This window comes from Erpetoichthys calabaricus, chromosome 11 (assembly GCF_900747795.2).
Source record: "Erpetoichthys calabaricus chromosome 11, fErpCal1.3, whole genome shotgun sequence".
Classification (NCBI taxonomy): Eukaryota; Metazoa; Chordata; class Cladistia; order Polypteriformes; family Polypteridae; genus Erpetoichthys; species Erpetoichthys calabaricus.
Window position 1 is genome coordinate 162,552,079 of NC_041404.2, and position 20,654 is coordinate 162,572,732.

Genomic DNA, 20,654 nt, shown 5'->3' on the forward strand with positions numbered 1-20,654 from the left:
TCACGCTGCCGTAAGAACAACGTGCAAACTCCGCCCTTAAAGTCTCCTGGCTAGGATGCCGAAGTCAGCAGCGCTAATCACTGAACCAACAGTAGTGAGCGGAGCGGATGCGCGCGTCCGGTATGAAAAGAGAGCGCGCACCAGAAAGAAGCTGCCGAGCGTCGACCTTTACACCTGCTATAAGTAAACCTCATACCAGTCGTGTGCCGTCCAAATCAAGATCCGGTGGAGGTGAGCGTAAGCTTGTTAGCATTCCGCGACGCCTCTCTGGTTTTAGCTCCATAACCACATCCTCCTGAAGCGTCGAGATCTGCAGGTTCTGTGCGAGAATGACGTCGAGCTCCACGGCCCTCGTCATGCACACAATGACTCGATCTACCACACAACTGAGTCGGTGCTGATGAGAATGATTACCGGGGGAGGGTGGCTGTCGCCGCATCCGTCTCTGGTTCGCTGGGAAAGAAACCCTTGTGAAGCAAAGCCTCGTCGAGTACCTCCGCTGCATTGCTGGCTCGATGGATTGATGAGTATGAGTACGGAGAGGACACTTAAAAGTAAGGCTACAGCTGTTTTTGAATCGTCTCGTCACCCGTTCGAGGGAGTGCTATATGCTAGGGGCTATTGTATGAGGTAGCGGATTTTGGTGATGACAGTTATCGTTCCTATGTAATAGCGCGAGTGCAGCTGCACATTTAACCAAAGGAGAACATCAGATGCGCCGAGGTAGCTTGCGTTTCGTCAAAGGGAACTTTTAAAGTTGGTCGTTCTGTCTTCTGCTTGTACAAAAGGGCTTTCTGACTTTTCAGTATTTCATAGAATCGAAGTTTCATTCTTAAAAACTCAATGAGCTGGAGGAACGTCTTTGGTCGATATTAGCAGGTGGTTCGTTTCTCTTTTATACACTGGTCTAAGTTTTCCAACTTTCTATTTAAGCACATGCCATGGCTGAACATTTTGTACCAACTGGCAGAAAGGAGTCCAGTGATCTTAAAGGAGAAAAGAGTCTGCAGTGAAGACATTCAGGGAAGCAGGCAGTTCAACATCTCAATGTTTGCCTAACAGTATAGTCCACCTGAGAATGTGAAAGGCACTATAAATAAAGTGTGCTTTTTGGTGTAACATATGTTCACAGGAAAATAACTTCAAATATAACTGTATTGCTTTGAGATTGGCAGATTTTCAAACTTTTTGGTTGTACACTCTTAAAAAGAACGGATCTGTAATGGCATGTGACTGGGTTGCGTGGTTCCTCGTAGCTCCATTGGTTGATAAAGATTTGTTTAATTTTGGTAAGGGTTCTTTGTATGTGAAGTTTGTTCTTTGTGCTTTAAAAAGGTTCCTAATATGTGGACAAAAAAGAAGTGTTTAATACATATTAAGAGGTCAAAAAAACCTGGACTTAGCCTGTGTTATTGTCTTTTTAAAATCATAAATCCATTGATATTTGCCAATTCTGTTACCTATGCATTGTTATTTATGGAACCTGTTTCAGAGCTAAATTAATAAAAGGTTCTTTCTGGAACGTTTTCTGTGGATGGTTCTTTATAGGCACCGCTCTGAAGAACCATTATAGTACATATATTTTTAAGTATGACCATCCATTTTCACCAAGGTAACGTAACAGATTACAGGAATTCAGAACACTTCTTTTAATGGAACTGATGACAGAATTGTCTATTTAGGCGTGGGGAATTTTTAAAAAGAAATATACGCAATGTATTTTGTACTTGTGTTTTTGTGGTGGGAGGTGTTAGATGGTCTGATGTTTTGTTATTAATTTGATGAATTAAGCTGCACTGTCCATAGAGAATCGCTGTGGGGTCTGGGTCTGAAGGAGATGCCATACTCGCTCAGACACCAGTGCACACGTCTTTGGGATGTGAAAGAAATTCGCATCACACAAATCAATTCCAAGTAAACATTCAAACTCCATACCTGACTGGGAACAGCACCCTAAACTCTTAAAAAAGCTGGTTCTTTAATAGCAGTTTGTGGCTCTTTACTTGGTTGTGTGGTTCCTCACAGAGCCATTGCTTGACCAAGCACCATTTTATTCTGTGTAGGGTTTCCTGCACATGAAGTTGATTCTTTCTGCTTTGAAAAACTTGTAAAAAAAGAAACTGAAATCTTTAATGTATGGCATGCTAACCAGCCGGACGCTAACAGATTACAAAAACCTGGCCTTGCCTGTGCTATTGTATCCAGTAAGAGTCCTTAAAAATTGTGACCTATTGGTATTTCACAAATCTTTTACCATCTATTCATGGTTATTAACTGTATGAAGCCTGTTATGGATCTAACTAAGTAAAGGTTCTTTCTGGAACCTTCCTGTAGATGGGTCTTCAGGGAACTAAAAATGGTTCACCTGTGGCATCGCTCTGAAGAACAGGCCTGGCGCCTTTGTTTTTAAGAGTGCAGCCTGCCTATCTGTACCTCACCATACTGCCCTGCAATAAAATATCTTGAAAAGAAATGTAATACCTGAATAATAAATGTCATTGAGTATCTGTCAGAATGACCATAAACTTGGGGTCTTACTTTTTACACATGCTGAACATTTATCTCTGCAAATAAAAATACATATTTCTAAAAGGCTGCCTTCAGCTTTCGTTAGGTATGGTATGAAAGGGCTGTTTTTTGTTTATATGTCTAGCTTGTAGTTGAAAACAAAAAAAATATATATAAGACAACATATTATTCTTAAAACAAAACAGTGCTAATTAAATTCTCCTTTATTTAAATTAACCATCTTTGGGATTGCATTTCTCAGGGGACTGAATAACTTGTGTAAAAATATTCTTTCATTACTAATTTCAGCTATCAATGTTCTTATCTAGCTGAGGGTCACCAGTACCCATTTTGGCACCACTGGGTAAACAGCAGGAATCCATTCTGCATGGGCTGCTAGTCCATTACAGGTGTAACACACTTACTAACGGTGGACCAATTTACATTTGCTGCGTATTTGGGAGACTGGTGGAATATTAGAGGACAACCTGTTTGATTTGCAAACTCACCACCCCAGGAAAATCAGACTCTCAAGTTCAAACCTACACTCTTAAAAATAAAGTGCCAAAGTGGTCCTTCAGAGCAATGCCATAGAGGAACCATTTTTGGTTCCCAAAGAAAAATGCACCTTCCAAAAAGAACATTTCTTTATTTAGATCCATAACATGTTCAATAAATATCCATGAACAGATGAAAACAGATCTATGAAATATCAGTGGGTTCCTGATTTTAAAAGGACACTCTCTGCATGCAATAAAACCGGGTAGGTTAAAGTTTTCTTGATCTGTTAGTATCCTGCTATGTAGCCTACTATAGATTTGTCCCAATATTAGGAATATTTTCAAAAGCAAAGAACCCTTCACAGAATGAAACAGTTCTTTGTCAAGCAAAGGTTCCTGTAAGGGATCTCACAACACAGTGAGGTGCCATTTTGGAGCCAGTATTTTTAAGATTATATATAGCATGATGCATTGTTAACCAATGCTACAACTGTGCTGCCACTGTCCATTCAAATTCCTTTTAAAATACAATATAAAGTGCACAGAGGTTGTCCTTACTGTAAAAGGGTTGTGTTTGTCATCACAAGGGGAGCCCCTCCTTGCCATTTTCTTGAAGATATGAATAAAACTGCCATTTTGATGTGGATGTGCTGGGATCTGTGTTAGATTCAATAGCTGCTCATCATCTGTGTGCTGTTTACATGTCCTTGCAATGTCTGAATGCATTTCTCTGAATATTCATTTTTTTTCTATGTTCAAAATCTGTGCATGTTAATTTGACCATCAACTCTAAACGTTCGTATTAATGAGTGAACATGGACACATGTATGAGAGTGTTGGCTTCCTATTAATGGATAAAGGAAGTTCAGAAAATGGAGGGATGAATAATAAATGATGGCTAAATGTTATAAGATTAAAATACACAAAATAAGTGATAGTTTAATATTTCAATTACTATCTTTCATCGTGAAAATAGGCATAGCCAAGTGATGATTGCTGATTGGAACACAAAATCGGTTTTATGACAGTTCCAAGTGATACATAGAATTATGATTTATGCACTTTGTCATCCCTTCCCTTCTACAGAATACTTTAACTTGTTAGATTTTAAAGTCATAGTGCAGTTTCAGTGTGGAGAAATAATAGCATATCCATGGCAGGCAAAACACGTGTATGATAACAATGCTATGCACTGTAAATTAGACATAATTGCGAGAGCAACATGTGATATTGCAGAAGTGCGGAGTGCTGTGGTTTTGACCTGGGACGGTTGTTGTTTTTCTAGAATGAGATTATTGGGAACAAGTAAACAGCCCGAAATGTAAATTAAAGCTGCACCTTCAATATATTACTTCACCATGGTACTTAATGTATGCTTATCTTAACTTAAATATGCATTTACCATTTTTAATTTTATAATTAAAGTAGTAATTAAATGAATACATGAATAAAAATATTTTGTTCAGAATTAATGTCATTTTTGAATTCTTTGTATCTTTATTTCCTTTTTAACTAATAACACATCAATCTGTTTTTAGTTAATCCATTTAGGTGATAAGATAATGATTTTTCAGATTATTAATTGTAGGTTAAAGGAAAATTTGATAGGAGTTGCATTGATGATCACATAAATAATTACAAGCAGAATATAATAACTGGGGTGGTCTTACTAGACTATCATTGACAAAATGTAACCAGAAGAAAGTGGCTTTTCACTGTGGTCAACTTAACAATACATGTTTCAACCACACATTTCCACACACCTCATTCATCTGTGACAAACACAGTAGGTACATTCCTGTGTAGAGGTGACATTTGATTAAGCTATCGGTACTTTATAGAAATGTTCTGAACTACAAAGAAGTAATCTTATTGTAAATGACTCCTAATGCACCTTTTCTCATCCCTGTAGGTAACATCTTCAGAATTAGAGTAGTTCTGAATTAGCTTCGGGTGTTTGCACAGTAACAGAGTTCTGGTAACATGGATGATTTATTGTCAGCCATAATAACACTTCTCCTTTGTACATTTATTCAAAACAGTAAGTACAATTTTTGTGTCGATCTTTTTCAAACTTAGCCACAAAGCACATAAAATGATTATGTTTAAGGTAGTGAGTGATGTGATCTGGCAGGTATATTTAAATAGTAAATGTTTAATGTCTTGAAATATATCTGTAGAATATATATTGACTTGCAAAAGTATTCTGACCCTTTAAATTTTTTATAATTTGGATTACAAATGACATTCCCTCATTTTTTCCCAATATGCATTCTTATTGCAAACTCAAATTCTGAATACTTCATCAGAGTAATTTATATTTTTGTGAGAAATGAAACAATAATATTGTAGCTCTTAGGTAAAGCAATTTGAGGAGATAATGTTGTTTTCCTGGGGAAAATATAAAAGCAACTTAGATAATGTAACTGAAAATGAAAATATATAAAACTGCTGACAAAATTAGAGGAACACTTTGAAAACACATCAGATCTCAGTGGGGAAAAAATCCTGCTGGATATCTCTACTAATATGGACTGATATGGTAATGTGTTAGGAAAGAAAGGATGCCACATTGTTTGATGGAAATTAAAATTATCAACCTACAGAGGGCTGAATTCAAAGACACCCCAAAAATCAAAGTGGAAAAATGATGCGGCAGGCCAGTCTATTTTGCCGAAATTTCATTGCAGAAACTCCAAATTGTGCTCAGTAGTTTGTATAGCCCCCACGTGCTTGTATGCATGCCTGACAACGTCGAGACATGCTCCTAATGAGACGACAGATGGTGTCCTGGGGGATCTCCTTCCAGATCTGGACTAGGGGATCACTGAGTTCCTGGACAGTATGTGGTGCAACCTGGCGGAGTCGGAAGGACCAAAACATAACATCCCAGAGGTGTTCTATTGGATTTAGGTTAGGCGAGTGTGGGGGCCAGTCAATGGTATCAATTCCTTCCTCCTCAAGGAACTGCCTGCATACTCTCGCCACATGAAGCCGGGCATTGTCGTGCACCAGGAGGAACCCAGGACTCACTGCACCAGCATAGGGTCTGACAATGGGTCCAAGGATATCATCCCGATACCTAATGGCAGCCAAGGTGCAGTTGTCTAGCCTGTAGAGGTCTGTGCATCCCTCCATGGATATGTCTCCCCAGACCATCACTGACCCACCACCAAACCGGTCATGCTGAACGATGTTACAGGCAGCATAATATCCTCCACAGCTTCTCCAGACCCTTTCACGTCTGTCACATGTGCTCAGGGTGAACCTGCTCTCATCTGTGAAAAGCACAGGGCGCCAGTGGTGGACCTGCCAATCTGGTATTCTATGGCAAATGCCAATCAAGCTCAACGGTGCCAGGCAGTGAGCACAGGGCCCACTGGAGGACGTCGTGCCCTCAGGCCACCCTCATGAAGTCTGTTTCTGATTGTTTGGTCAGAGACCTTCACACCAGTGGCCTGCCGGTGGTCATTTTGTAGGCTCTGGCAGTGCTTATCCTGTTCCTCCTTGCCCAAAGGAGCAGATACCGGTCCTGCTGATGGGTTAAGGACTTTCTACAGCCTTGTCCAGCTCTACTAGAGTAACTGCCTGCCTCCTGGAATCTCCTCCATGCCCTTGAGAATGTGCTGAGAAATACAGCAAACCTTCTGGCAATGGCACGTATTGATGTGCCATCCTGGAGAAGTTGGACTACCTGTGCAACCTCTGTAGGGTCCAGGTATCGCCTCATGCTACCAGTAGTGACAGTGACCGTAGCCAAATGCAAAACGAGTGAAAAAACAGTCAGAAAAGATTAGGAGGGACAAATGTCAGTGGCCTCCACCTGTTAAACCATTCCTGTTTTGGGGGTCATCTCATTGTTGCCCCTCTAGAGCACCTGTTGTTCATTTCATTAACATCAAAGCAGCTGAAACTGATTAACAACCCCTCTGTTATTTAACTAACTAGATCAATATCCCAGAAGTTTCATTGACTTGATGCTATACTGTGATTAAAAAGTATTCCTTTAATTTTTTGAGCAGTATATTTTATAATAACTTTAAAAAGTGTATGTTTATTAAATATAGCTATCCATTCATTTTCACAAGTCATTTTTATCATTCACAATCTTATCAGTGATGATTTCAAAACTTTTATTTTAGAGAAATCTGAGACAATTGTAAAATACAGTGCATATTCATGTTTTAAAATTGGTCATTTTTAATTCCTCTATCTATTATATCGCACCTTTCATATCTATCTATCTATCTATCTATCTATCTATCTATCTATCTATCTATCTATCTATCTATCTATCTATCTATCTATCTATCTATCTATCTACCTGTATATTTTCAGAAATTCACTTATTTAGCGTCTGTGTCATGAGGAGTCCCAGCGGTACAGAATATAATGCATGGTCAGAAATGAAAGTAGTGCCAGATCATTACAGAGTACACTAACACTCACTCACCTCACCGAGTCACTCATGTCCAGTTTAAGGGATGCCATTTATATATTCCATACATCTTTAGGGTGAAACTAGACTATGTGGAAGAGAGAGAGAGAGGTTAGGAGCACGCACCGATACAGCACATTGCCGCACCCACCCCACCACAAACCAACTCAGGATCCAGATTAGGACTCGAGTGCAGCCATGCAATGGGTGACACCACAGCACCACACTAGTTCAGATGGAATGGAACCAGTGTGAGGTTTTTTATGGTGGCTGGAGAGCCAATTCTGCCACCAACCCCCAAGTTTTTCCCTGAAGATTGGAGGGCCTACATGCAGGGATGGATACAGATTAACGTCATACCCAGGACGGAACAATTGTAGGTTAAGGGCCTTGCTCAAGGGCCCAACAGAGCAGAGTCCCTTTTGGCATTTATGGGATTTGAACCGGCAACCTTCCAATTGCCAGTGCAGATCCCTAGCCTCAGAGCCAATGACAAAATGTGTCAACTACACACACAAGAAGTCTGCATTGGATTCCCAAGTCACAAACCAGTAAGGGAGCAATATTGACCACCATGCAGGTCAAATTTTCAATTGGATAGTAAAATGCATATTCAGTATTTATTATCAGATTACTGTACAATAATATCAGCTTAAAGGTATTATTAAGCAATTTAACTAAAGTGTTATAGACTCCTTACAGGTTTATAACCCCTCTTATATTTTACACCAAAATTTAATGATGTCCGTATCTTCTAGTACTGCCCTGAGATACAGTAGAGACCCTTCCAGCATTGATTCCTGCCTTCTGATCAGTGCTGCTGGGATATGTTTTGGCTCCTGTGACCTTGAAGTTATTTATGTGTGATTAATGTTGGGTATATTCTAATGTATATTACTTTCATTGGTAATGTTCATTGTAGAGAATAACATAAGGGCATATTTTTATATATCAAAATGAAAGTAACAAGTGATTTAAAACAATGTTTTCTTTGAAGCTACTTGCTTGTGCAATGTGACCTGCTACACCGACTACATCAGCTCTTTGAACTGCACCTGCCAAGGCCAAGTGCCTCAGTCACCATATGAGTTGGCGATACCTCGGTAAGTAAGAGAGTGGAGTGATCTTTTCCACTGATAAAGCTCAATGCTTTTATAAGGTGCACATAAAATAGATTTGAGCTTTTTTGATCAGTATTTGCATTTCATGCTTACAGTCATAAAGGGCACTAGTGGAGGAATGATTTCTTAGCAGCCCCTTTGATACTAGTGGTGAAAAGTACTTTTTTCTTTCAGCAAATGTTTTTCACTTTTACTGCCGTGCATATTGATGGTCATTATTTTTTATGTGCCCATTGAAACTTCATCCTACTTATCTTTAAATTCCTGGTCCATTTACACTCTAGTCTCGAAAATGTTTATTTTTACCATAATTTCTTCACAGAATGTCATCCTCTTTTTTCAGGCGATACTTCATTTTCGTAGATCTGTTCCAGACAAGAAGTATTTACATTTTTCTCAAAATTCTTTTTTTTCCCTTCAGGCACCATGCCACCTACAAATGTTTCCAATGTTATTGACATAAAAACTGCCAGTACTCTGTAATGTTTTTTGCTTTGCTGTGAATCCCTAATTTGAATTTTTTGCTCTTCTGTTTCACACAGTTGTTATTGCAATGGAGATGCAATTTTTAGTGGTCCATAAAAAATCTTTCCTGTAGGTTGGTTTAGTCAATGATATCCTAAACTCTTTTGTTCAGATTTTCTGAATGCCCTTGGGCATTTTATTGCCACAAGCACTGAGGAAAATGGGTAATGAAATATACAGTAATATGAGAAATCGATATGTGAAAATATAGTGGGAAGTATTGGCCTTTTGCATTAGAGGTGTAACTGAATATACAATGTGGTAAATTTAAATCCCATAACTCCCCACTGCATGATCCAAACTTCCGACTGCATAACTAGGTGATTACACTGTGGAGATCTCGAAAATGTGGTACTGGACACCTAATAGAAAATTACACAGTTAAACAGTTAGAAATATTGTCATATCCTGAAAGTACTTTATATGAAATGACCATTTGATGCTTTCTTTCTGAATTTAGGGAATACTTTTGACATATTCTAGACAAGTCCTACATACAGTTTTTGTTGCTGGTAAGATTTAAGTATTTGAATATTACAGAATATTAGAACATACTGCCAAAAGAGATTCTACTCTGTTGGGCCCTTGAACAAGGTCCTTAACCTGGAAATTTCTCCAGAAGTGTTATACAATGGCTGAACCTGCATTCTGACCCCCTAAGGTCATGCAAAAAGACAATTTCCCACCCCCTAAGGTCATGCAAAAAGACAATTTCTCCTTGGAGATTAACAAAGTATGTCAAATCAAAAAAACAAAATTACAGATCAAAATGCATAATTTAAAATGTGAAGTATCAGTAACAACTGTAACTATAGAAAAGAAGAGAAAAAATAAGTGTTGGTAATGTATATGGGTTTGCTAACCTAAATGTATAGATAAATCATTACTCTCTCTCTCTCTCTTGTTTATAAATTGCTATATCATTTTCTTTTTTTACAGAACAAATGATTCAAATCCTTCAGCTTGTCAACTCAAACATAATCGAAATATTGGATCAATTGAAACATGGTGTTTACTAAACATTTCTGACCTTGACGATTTTTATACAGTATGTGCTTATCCAGAGAACAAAAGCCATCCTGAACATTGTGCCACCATTGAACTAAGAGAAATGAGTAAGAATTTGCAAACATATTATATTTTGGGTTATTGGATTTCGATTTGTTAGTTTATATAACATAATGCAATATTTTTTTACATACATCTCTGCGCTACTCTTTTTAGTTTCATTGCTTGTTTTTCTTGTTCTGTATATGGCATGCAAGACTAACGTATTTTAGGTACATTCACATATAATGCTTGAAGCATATATTGCAACAGCCCATGTCTGTCTGGAACAACTTGGCCCCCTATGGACCAATTTTATTGAGATGTGGCTCACTTATTCTCCAGAGAAATTTGTCAAGAAATTCGTTCATATTTCAAACAGATTGTATTCCTTTCAACTTTCAAAATTTCCCATTGAAAGCATTGGCTTATTTGTGAGCTTGTCCATTCCTAAAACATAGAAATGTTCTGTGTGTCTTCAACTACGAATTATTTTGCTGTTTTAGTTTTACCTTGAGAGCTGTTGCTTAAAATTGTATATTTTGTACATTTTCCTCTTGTACTCGTATGGCAGCTACTCTGATGCACAATGCAATTGAGTCCAACACCTGGCGAAGCGCGTGCCAACAGCTCACACAGCAGCATCCTTCTCCTACCTCTTTCAATATGTTAATTAATAGAGCACAAAAAAATTCACTTCTCTGGAAATGAATGGAAGAGGAAAACAATCATGTAAGCATATTTAAGACTGAATTGAATGAACAACAGTATCTGCAGATTACTAGGTTATCTTGTTTTTTTAGATAAGTAAGTGACATAATTTTAATGTTTATATGTTATGGAATGATGTTGTAGCAGCACTACTTAAAATATAATACATCTCCCAGTGACCAAGGTGGTAATAATGCTATTGGACAGCTTTGGAGGGTGCAGGGGCTGCTGGAAAGAAGATTGATCAGGCTGGCTCTTTAACAAGGAAGCCTGGAAGATCACGATCTTCTTATCTGCCTATTCATATGCTGTTCACATCCATTTGGATTACTCATTGATTATTTTGAATTACTGTTCCAGTCCAATTGTATGGTCTTGTGCCTGCCTGTTCATGTGAGTTTGTATGGTTTGGATATGTCTTCATCAGAGGTAGCGCTCCCAATCCCAATCACCTCATCAGGAAACTGGTAGGACAAACTTAACATTGCTTACAGTGAACTGTTCACAGAATTTTTCACTCACCCATCCATTATCAACTGCTCCTGCTAAATTGTACTGTGTTTTGGATATTGTTGTTAGTGTTTTTTGTTTGATTTTATTGTTAGCTGTTTATTGTTTGTAAAGGTGTGTTTAATGTATTATCAACGTCGGGGATCTGGGGAGGGCCTGTTGTATATGTGTTTTTTGCTATATTGCATCTTCTTTTTTCGTTCATTTCATTAATATATTTCATTATTATTTATCAATTTATTGGTCCACTAACTGTGTCTCTGTGAGTGAGTGTGTGAGCTTCAGGCCAAAGCTGGGTGTGTTCCTGTAGTCTCCACCATAAAATAAATAAATCAACGTCTTTCTGACAGCATGAATCTTAGTGTTACCGCGACCGCTACAATGTTATTCATTTGTGTCTTTTCATAAAGTATTATGCATTATGCTTATTTAGCCTAAGAGAACAGATGTGCAAGCCTTGGTCCATCCATCCATCCATCCATCCACATTCTTCACAAACCTATTCCAGTGTACAGTCCTAGAGCTGGATCCTGTCTTCTCAGCCTCAACTACAGGACATTAATGAACACTGCACAGGGCACATCAAAGGGCAGAATCAGTCACACACCCACACTTTCTTGTACCAGGTGAATCTAGAATCATTAGACAACTTATCAAGCATGTCCTTAGGATGTGGGAGGAAACCAAGCTACCTGGAGAAAAACCCATGCCGACACATGGGGAATGTGCCAGATCTCCAGCCCGGGCAGTGTTAACCTGTGAACAGCTGTTTGTATTTCCTAAATATATAAAGGAATTTCACATAGAATTTGCATTCAGTGTTTGAAAAATCAATGCAAATTTTAATTGCAGTCAGCAGGGTGTAATTTTACAGCAACAAGCAGGGAACATTTAGAAATAAACACAGACAAAATGTCAGTTTTATTTGCTTTGATACTTAAAATATGTGTGTCTGCCCAACCTTGTGGTTAACACTTCATGAACTGTCACATGCATGGGGTGACTCAAATGTTGCTTCACACAATTAGTTTATCTCTTAAGATAAAATCTTTCAAAATGATATACTAAAAAAATTATCGTAAAACCTTCATGAACTAATTCATTCGAATGCCAGGAAATGCTTGTTTAAAGTTGGATATTGTAAGTACTGCCATGGTGGTGATGAAGTAGGAGCTAAATCCTTGGGAGATATTCTCCATCTGTTGATTAAGCTACAGCCTCATCTTCACCTCATAACTAGTGGAAAGTAACCTGAAAAAATGGGATCTGTTACATAACTGGACTATATAAGCTTAATGCACAGAGGTGCAGGCCTCAGTCTCCAAGACAGACTGAGAAGCTTGATACTTCACAACTTTCTCAGGATAGAGCAGTTGCTTTTCTGTATTGAGAGGAGCAATGAGTTGGTTTGGATATGGTGTACTCGATACATGTGTCTGGAAGGAGACCTGTGGCACCTCTTGGACAAGTCGGATGGCTTGCATCTCTCAGTTGGCCTAATAGCACCTAAGGAGGAGGTGGAGTGTGTTGTTACATCTGTAAACCTTACTAGGACATGCTGATGAAAAATGAGAATATGATATGTATGTAAAATATGTATGACACCTGAAACCTTTTCTGGAAAATATCTTTAAGTAAACTGGGGAACAATAACACTTGTCTGCAACCTAATCCTCTTGCACAAAAAAAAACCTGAACTTTATAGATTTAGGTATACTAAATACACTTTTCAAATTAGAATTTCTCTGTTGATAACCATTTCCATGAGATTGGATTACATTTTTTTTTTTAAAAATTGGATTTTTTTTAAATAAGTTATATTTGTTTTACAGCATAAGTACTTTTCATGCTCAAAATATTATTTTAAATAGATTTTGAGCTTTAAAATAGTGTTCCTCATTCTTAAAGTTACAACCCAAAGTCAATTATTTGCTACTCATTTTTTGTTCTTAATCAGTATTTTTTTCTTTTTTCTTATTCCTTCAGAATAGCCAGGAATTTACATTTGTAAGGTTCAAATGATGCCTTTCTATTCTCCAGAAGTTGTTTATATCTGGACTTAAAGTGGGCCAATACAGACATGCACTTTTCCATATTTAAAAGTTGCGTACCACAGTGTTTTCAAATATGCAAAAATGCATGAAGCATTATCTAAGCCTCCCCAAAGGTTCCTCGATTGAGTGCAAAAGTATCAAAACACCAAGAGGGACTCCATCCATCCATCCATTTTCCAACCCGCTGAATCCGAACACAGGGTCACGGGGGTCTGCTGAAGCCAATCCCAGCCAACACAGGGCACAAGGCAGGAACCAATCCCGGGCAGGGTGCCAACCCACTGCAGGACACACACAAACACACCAAGCACACACTAGGGCCAATTTAGAATTGCCAATCCTCCTAACCTGTATGTCTTTGGACTGTGGGAGGAAACCCACGCAGACACGGGGAGAACATGCAAACACCACGCAGGGAGGACCCGGGAGGCAAACCCAGGTCCCCAGGTCTCCCAACTGCGAGGCAGCAGCGCTACCCACTGCGCCACCATGCTGCCCCCAAGAGGGACTCATGAATTGAATAAATCAATCTTAAACAGAGAGTACTGGCACTTATCTACTGTATACCCACTTCAGGCACTGGTTTAAATGGCTTAAATGGTTTGAACTTGGAAGAGGGTCCACCACGACATCACTCAAACGTTATAGTGAAAAGTGGAGTGAGTCTTATGTTAGCAGACATCTTCTGCTGGTCATTCCACCGTGAAACACTTTCGGAGAATTATAAGAGGAAAAAAACTACTGAGTGACTACTTTTTGTAAGCAATAAATATATTTAAAACAATTATACTGTATGTGTAACCATCATTTCTCTAAAAACTGAAGGTCATAGAGTAATTCTGTTGTCAGATTTGGATTCAGCACACTCAAAATCTATAACGAACACCTACAATTTTTGACGAAGGAAAAAAAATGTTTTTTGTCAGACTAGTGTAATTTCTATGTTAATCCATTCAGAATTAAATGAGGATGGAAAAGATACTCTTATACATATTCTTAATCTACTATGCCTACTGACATCATTGACACCTTCTTTTTATTTTTATCTTTAACAGTTAAGCCACAACCACCTTTTAATGTGACAATTGAAAAAAGTGACAATGATTATAATATGTCCTGGGAAATGATGTACACTGAGGAAGAAAACTACTATCTGAATGGAGAACTTGTATACGAAGTACGCTACAAGACTACATATGATAGCTGGGAGGTAGGAAATTTGTTTAATAAAAGTTATATTGGTGATTCAACTACCCATCTGGTTGTATTTAAAAAACAGGACTCTTTCAAAACTTGTTTTATCAGTATAGTATTAGACAATACAATGTAAAATATTAGGAGCAATTTATGTTACTTTTGTAATCTAGGCAGCATACATATATTAAACACGGTAACTCAAACCTTACAATGTCATTTTGTCAAATATCACCCGATTTTGTGTTTAAAATAAATAAAAACTCCCTAAACTTCATCTGTTTAGAAGGAAACTTTATGACTTTTCCTACATTTGCCACAATTACCAAACAGTGAAAAAAAATTCATAGCTTATAAGGCTTCAGAAAAATGTTACCTTTCCATATCTTTCAGGTCAGTTTTGACCCACCATTGACTTCAATGGATTTTCCATTGCAATTAGGTTAGTATGTTTGTTCACAACCTAAATGTCATCTGTACAGCTCAGAATTATAAAGTCTTTTATTAAAGTGTCCTAACTTTACAAAAAAAGCAAAAAATGTCCAACTTTTGTACAGCTGCTAAACATTTTGAACACTACCATGTCCTTCTGGTCAATTTTGACAAACCTTATAATTTAGTGGATTTAACACTTCATTTAGGGTGCATTCTTTGTTCCCCACCCATAAAGTCATCCTAAATGGTATCTTTTCAGCTCACGAATATGAAGGGTTTTCAAAACTAATAACAGGAATGGGAAAGTCCATAAAAACTTGAAGAAAACGCAAGAATGTGCTGCAATAAACTCATTCATAACAGTGGGGAACATCAGAACAAAAGCGGCAAATGGGATTATAGTATGAAGTTTGTGAAGGGTATGGTATAAGCAATGTAGAAATATGAACTGTATGTGCTGATTATTTGGTTTTTAGGCAATGCAGAGATGTTATTAAGGTGTAGCTTTCCATGAAATTGAACAATTAAAGGAGGTCATGCTGTAACACTGAAATAATAAAGATAGAGGTCTAGCAGATGCCTTATGTAAAGTTGTATAAAGGACACCACTGGCTTTAAGTTTGGAGACATCAAACATAATAAGTTTTAAAGGTGGTGGGAAGAGAGTGGAGAGGAATTTAGGACACCATTATCTTTAAGGAATGATCTGGTTGGACACAGAAAGAGCAGGAAAACTCTGGATCTCAGTAACCGGAGTGTTCAGAATCTGGAGTCGTCATAAAGTGTCACCAAGTGTTGTAATTTCTTGAGGTGGAAGTGGGTTTGTCATCAACACTAAGAGCAGCATAATGAAAGATGGGTGGTATATTTGTACCAAATTGGGGAAAAGCTAAAATGTTTCTCAACTTTTCACCAAATCAGCAAAGCTTAGGAAAGTAAAAGAGTTAAATTAGGGGGACATGATTTTAATTTCCGGGAAATGAAGGGAAAAGCAGAGGGGGTGATCTGAGGGAGACCATATTGAATTTAACAGGAAACCAGAGTGATGGGTTAGTGGTAGGGTTAAACCAGTTCCCTGTTATAATGGGTAATTTTCTTTAGTTTTCTTGTGGGTTTCTACTGAAAGATTTCGACAAAGTATATATTCTTTTCTTTTTATTTTTTACTCTATCTATTACCAACATTTGTTTCTTTTTTTGAGGTGTTCCACAGAAGATGACATTTATTTTGTGTTTATCCTGCATAATTATGGGCTCTGGCATCGTCCAGCAATAGCATCATCATTTGCTATGACAATCACTCCCAGATATACCTGGGAACGCGTGACATGTAATGTCATCAGAACAACCACGTAAATAGGTGGATGTACGTGTTCTCAGATCATCTGAGATAAGAATTCTTTGAGCACTTCTTATGAAACTTGGTGAAATTATGGCTTTTGATCTTTGCTTTCCTTTCGAGAAGTTTGATTCTTTTGTTTTGCATTTTGGACTCTATCGAGTGATTATTTGAACTTCCAGTAATGAATACGACATGTTTTCCCGACCACATCCTTTTTTCTGGTCTTTTCTTGTAAAAAAATTCTCTCTGTCAATTAACTCCACATTGACCGAAGAGTAAATGTCCAATGTTCTAATTCCAAATCAAACAATGACACTTTCACAGACTTTTTTGTGTTATGATATTGATTGGTAGCCACATTTATCTTTTGTTTACTGGTTTTAATTCACTATGCCAATAATGACTTGTATCTGACTGTAACAGTGAAATATTTCTAAAGGTACTTCATGGGTAGGGCCAGCTCACTGCACCTTACAGTTCTCCCCATCTTATTATATCTTACTTTCTACATCTGTTTGCATTCATTGCTTCTTCAATGCTACCACTTAATTTGCAGGACAGCAAGGTCATCCATTAATCTCTGTAATTTACCACAAAATCCTCCTTTCCAAGATAGAATTTTGTTAAAGAAAACAGTGTCCTAAATATCCCAGAGAGAAACAGTCCAATTTTTTTCAGAATTTGCCCACAATTTGTTAATAGTGTACTAAAATAAACACAATATGCCACCGTTTAGGTTTTGATGTGTGAAATTATATGATAGGCTATTGAAATTTAGTTGTTTTTTTTGTGACCATAACTCTCCAGATTGGGTATGCGAGAGTACAGATGTTAAATTAATTGGATTTAATATGACACTTAAATGTATGAGGAGAAGTATGGATTGAATCCCAGATTGTTCTATGTCTCATTTACTGTACTGTGAGTCATAAAAATATAAAATACGCAAGAAACTCAATGCCTTTTACTTCCAGCTGTTTATCAAAAAATCACAATTTTCTAAAACTATTGAATTATGATGTGCAAATGTTTTTTTCTAATTTGTTAGTCTTAAACTTACTATCTAGAAAACCAAAAGCATTGTATTTAGAGTATGCAAATATAGTATATTTTATAATCCCTCACACTTTGCTTTTAGAATTTTCTTGCATTTTTTTTTATTTTGTCTTTCAGAAAAATCTGTAAAGCTTTTTAACAGTTTGGCACAATTAAAATAATTTGTGTAATTTGTTTAATATTTAAAATGTCTTTATTTTTTGAAAGAAAAGCAATCATATTCAATTATAATGCATGTTTTATAATTGCCAGATATCAGGCAAATTGTAAGAATTATTGACTTATCCAAAAATTTGTATTTATGATTATTTAGCTTACTTTAAGAAATCTTTTCAAGTACATTTTGCTTACCCCTTTGGTAGATTTTTTTTGCTAAATACAAGCAAAACAACTCCCATTTAAAGTTTTTAAGCTAATTATTGTGTATGCTTTTTTGCAGTGTGGTTTGAAATCCACTTTAGTGTTCTATTTTTTTTTGGATCTTCCATATTTTCATTTTGTCTAATTACAGTAAGGCACTAAGTACAATCAAAACAATGAAGTTAATTTTTCTTAAACTTTTGTCAAACTAACTAATTTTACATTCCTGTTTAGGAATTGAAACCTGCTAAGTTTCTAGTGGTTAAATTATAAGAAAACAACACGTGCGATGGTTACATTAATTGCTCCTTTCTGCTATTGAACTCCTCTGTACTGTATTTTAATTGAATGGCAAGTCATTAAGTACATTTACTTAATACTGAAATACGAAATTAAATAATATTTTTAATATTCGAATTGTTTTTACCTTACAGAATCAAAGAGTTTGCCACATATATAATGACATCAGGAGCTATATTATTGCAAATACTTTATTTGAAAGTGGTAAAGAGTATGTATTTGAAATTCGTGCAGGAGTGAATAATGAGAGTGGCTACTCAGGTACCTGGAGCGAGTGGAGTAAACCTGCCATTCTAACAAGTCCATGTAAGTAGTTGAATGCCCCTTCTTGTAAAATGACTGTGTTTGGTGCATCAGCTGAAAGAATGGACATTTTTACATATATTTTATTGAAAAAAAAAATGGAAAATTGCAGTTCAGCTAGTTGGGACAGAATGATGCCACATTATTACTTGTTCGAAACACTTGGACCTTGCATTTCTTTGTGGCTGCAGTCACTTCTTTGGGAACTTAGTGTGTTCTGCTGATGTTTGTTATGCTTCTCCTGGAGTTTTTAATGGATCTAAAGGCAAGGTGTTAACTGAATTCTGTGATTCTAAATGATTTTGGTGTGATTGAGTTTCTTTTCAATTGGCCCACTGTGTATAGCTCCCACCTTGAACCTTTGGGTGCAGTCTGAGTCTTTCTCTTGGCCTGTGTTAGGGTTTAGCCAGGCTTTTAGCTCAGGCTCATGTAAAGTGTTGTTTTATGTGAGTTTTTATGTTTTGTTAGATCTTCATTTGTATCCTGTGTTTTTACTTATGTTTTTATCATGATGTGATGAACACTTATTGTGTTTATTATATATTTAGTTATATACTCTGACCTCAAAGTTTCAGAGAACAGGGCATGTAACTAAATATATAAAACACACAATACATACACTAATGTTCAACACATAATAACAAAAATCATGAATAATAACATACAAACGAAAATCGAACAAAATATACAACAGGCATAAACCCCTAAATAAATCAAAACAGTCTGGCCGGGAGAAATGATGTTTAAGCATACTATACATGAAATAACCAATAACATTTTATATTAATATTTGGTTTAGCTAATAAGCAGATTGTCCAAGATGTTGAACAAATTTGGCAAACAAATAATAATTTACAGTGATGTATTCCAATTTTATTGTTAAAAAAAACAAAAAGAAAATCTTTGTTTATTTTGAAACTCAGTGAGTAGTGCAGAAGTGCTTCCTGGTTTCAGTTTTAAATGCACTTCTCCTTAATTTCCACTGATGTCGTTGAGTACGTGATTCACCCTTAATCCGATAGAATGTTGCTGGATCTACTTTATTGATGCCAATGAGGATTTCAAATACCTGGATGAGGTGCCCACACAGTAGTCTCCTGTGCTCAAGACTAAACAGGTGTAATTCTCTGAGTTTGTCCAAGTCCTTAAGTCCTGGGATGCACTTGGTTGCTCTCCTCTGCACAGCTGCAGGTGCTGCTATGTCTTTCTTATACCTTGGTGACTGAGAAGACTTTTTTGTTTAATTCAAAATGTACATTTGGAAACAAATCATTAAATAAACACATATGCACTTTAATTTTATTTAATATTTACAGCCTGACTGAGTTTATTAATAATATTCAATGTTAGTAAGGTTGCACATTGGAAAAACATAAATATATCACTTGTTTCTACAGTATGAATCCATTTAAAATGTGTTTTGTTTCAGTTCTAAGTCTAATTTTATCAAGTAAAGGTGAAAGTAATGATAACACAAATTTCTAGTCAAATTGTCTTTAATATTTCCAAATGTAAGTGGTTTTCAGCTATTTTTTAATTTATTAGAACTTTTCTCACCCTTCATTTTCACTTTGTAGGTACTGTATATGGTATAATAACCTTCCTGAATAAACTGTATGTTTATATACTGTATGTAAGACTTATAAAATAAGAATTATAAGGCAGACTTGTTTTCTTTGTCTTACTTTTACAATTTTTCACATTTTCAGCTTGAACATATGAGGATGTGGCATGTGAGGTGAACATACCTGAGGTTCTATTAGTACCAAACAGATAAATAAGATCTGAAGTTTATGTTCATCCATATTTTCAATCTAGCTGTTCTACAATTTCTGCAGATTATTCAGAATTTGTCTTATTTGTTATACAAATGTGATTAGTTAGATGTAGTCTACATTTAGTACTGATATGCCACATTTCCTTTCTTTAGCAGTCAATAGAAGATCTTTCACTGAAATTTTTTCAATCCTGGTTCTGAGCATTTCCCTGGCTGTTCTGTCATTATATGCAGGAAAAATGTAAGTAGTTGACCTGGCAGTCAAATTTAGTGTGTATTTAAATCTTAGAACATCTTTTAAGATGGGAAATTCACGTAACTAAAAAAAGCAGTGAAAATATTGGAATAACTGAATCAGATGTCATATAACAAGTGAACACAAACATGTACAGTAAGACAGGCTTAGGCAATTGGAAAAATCCAAAAGTCATTCATACCATGCAATATAGCGTGGAAAAATTGAAAGCACCCGAC

General features: G+C 36.6%; 1 protein-coding gene across 2 annotated transcripts in view; it reads left to right on the forward strand.

Moving 5' to 3' along the window:
* Positions 1–407: 407 nt before the first annotated feature.
* il21r.1 (interleukin 21 receptor, tandem duplicate 1) overlaps positions 408–20,654 on the forward strand; it is a 50,027-nt gene continuing 29,780 nt past the window's right edge. For both annotated transcript variants that reach the window (XM_028814459.2, XM_028814460.2), the window contains exons 1-7: positions 408–554; positions 4,921–5,049; positions 8,444–8,549; positions 10,032–10,207; positions 14,470–14,624; positions 18,235–18,406; positions 20,334–20,421. In XM_028814459.2, coding sequence (XP_028670292.1) covers positions 4,992–5,049; positions 8,444–8,549; positions 10,032–10,207; positions 14,470–14,624; positions 18,235–18,406; positions 20,334–20,421 — 755 coding nt within the window. In that variant the 5' untranslated portion in view covers positions 408–554; positions 4,921–4,991. The remainder of the gene's footprint in view (positions 555–4,920; positions 5,050–8,443; positions 8,550–10,031; positions 10,208–14,469; positions 14,625–18,234; positions 18,407–20,333; positions 20,422–20,654) is intronic.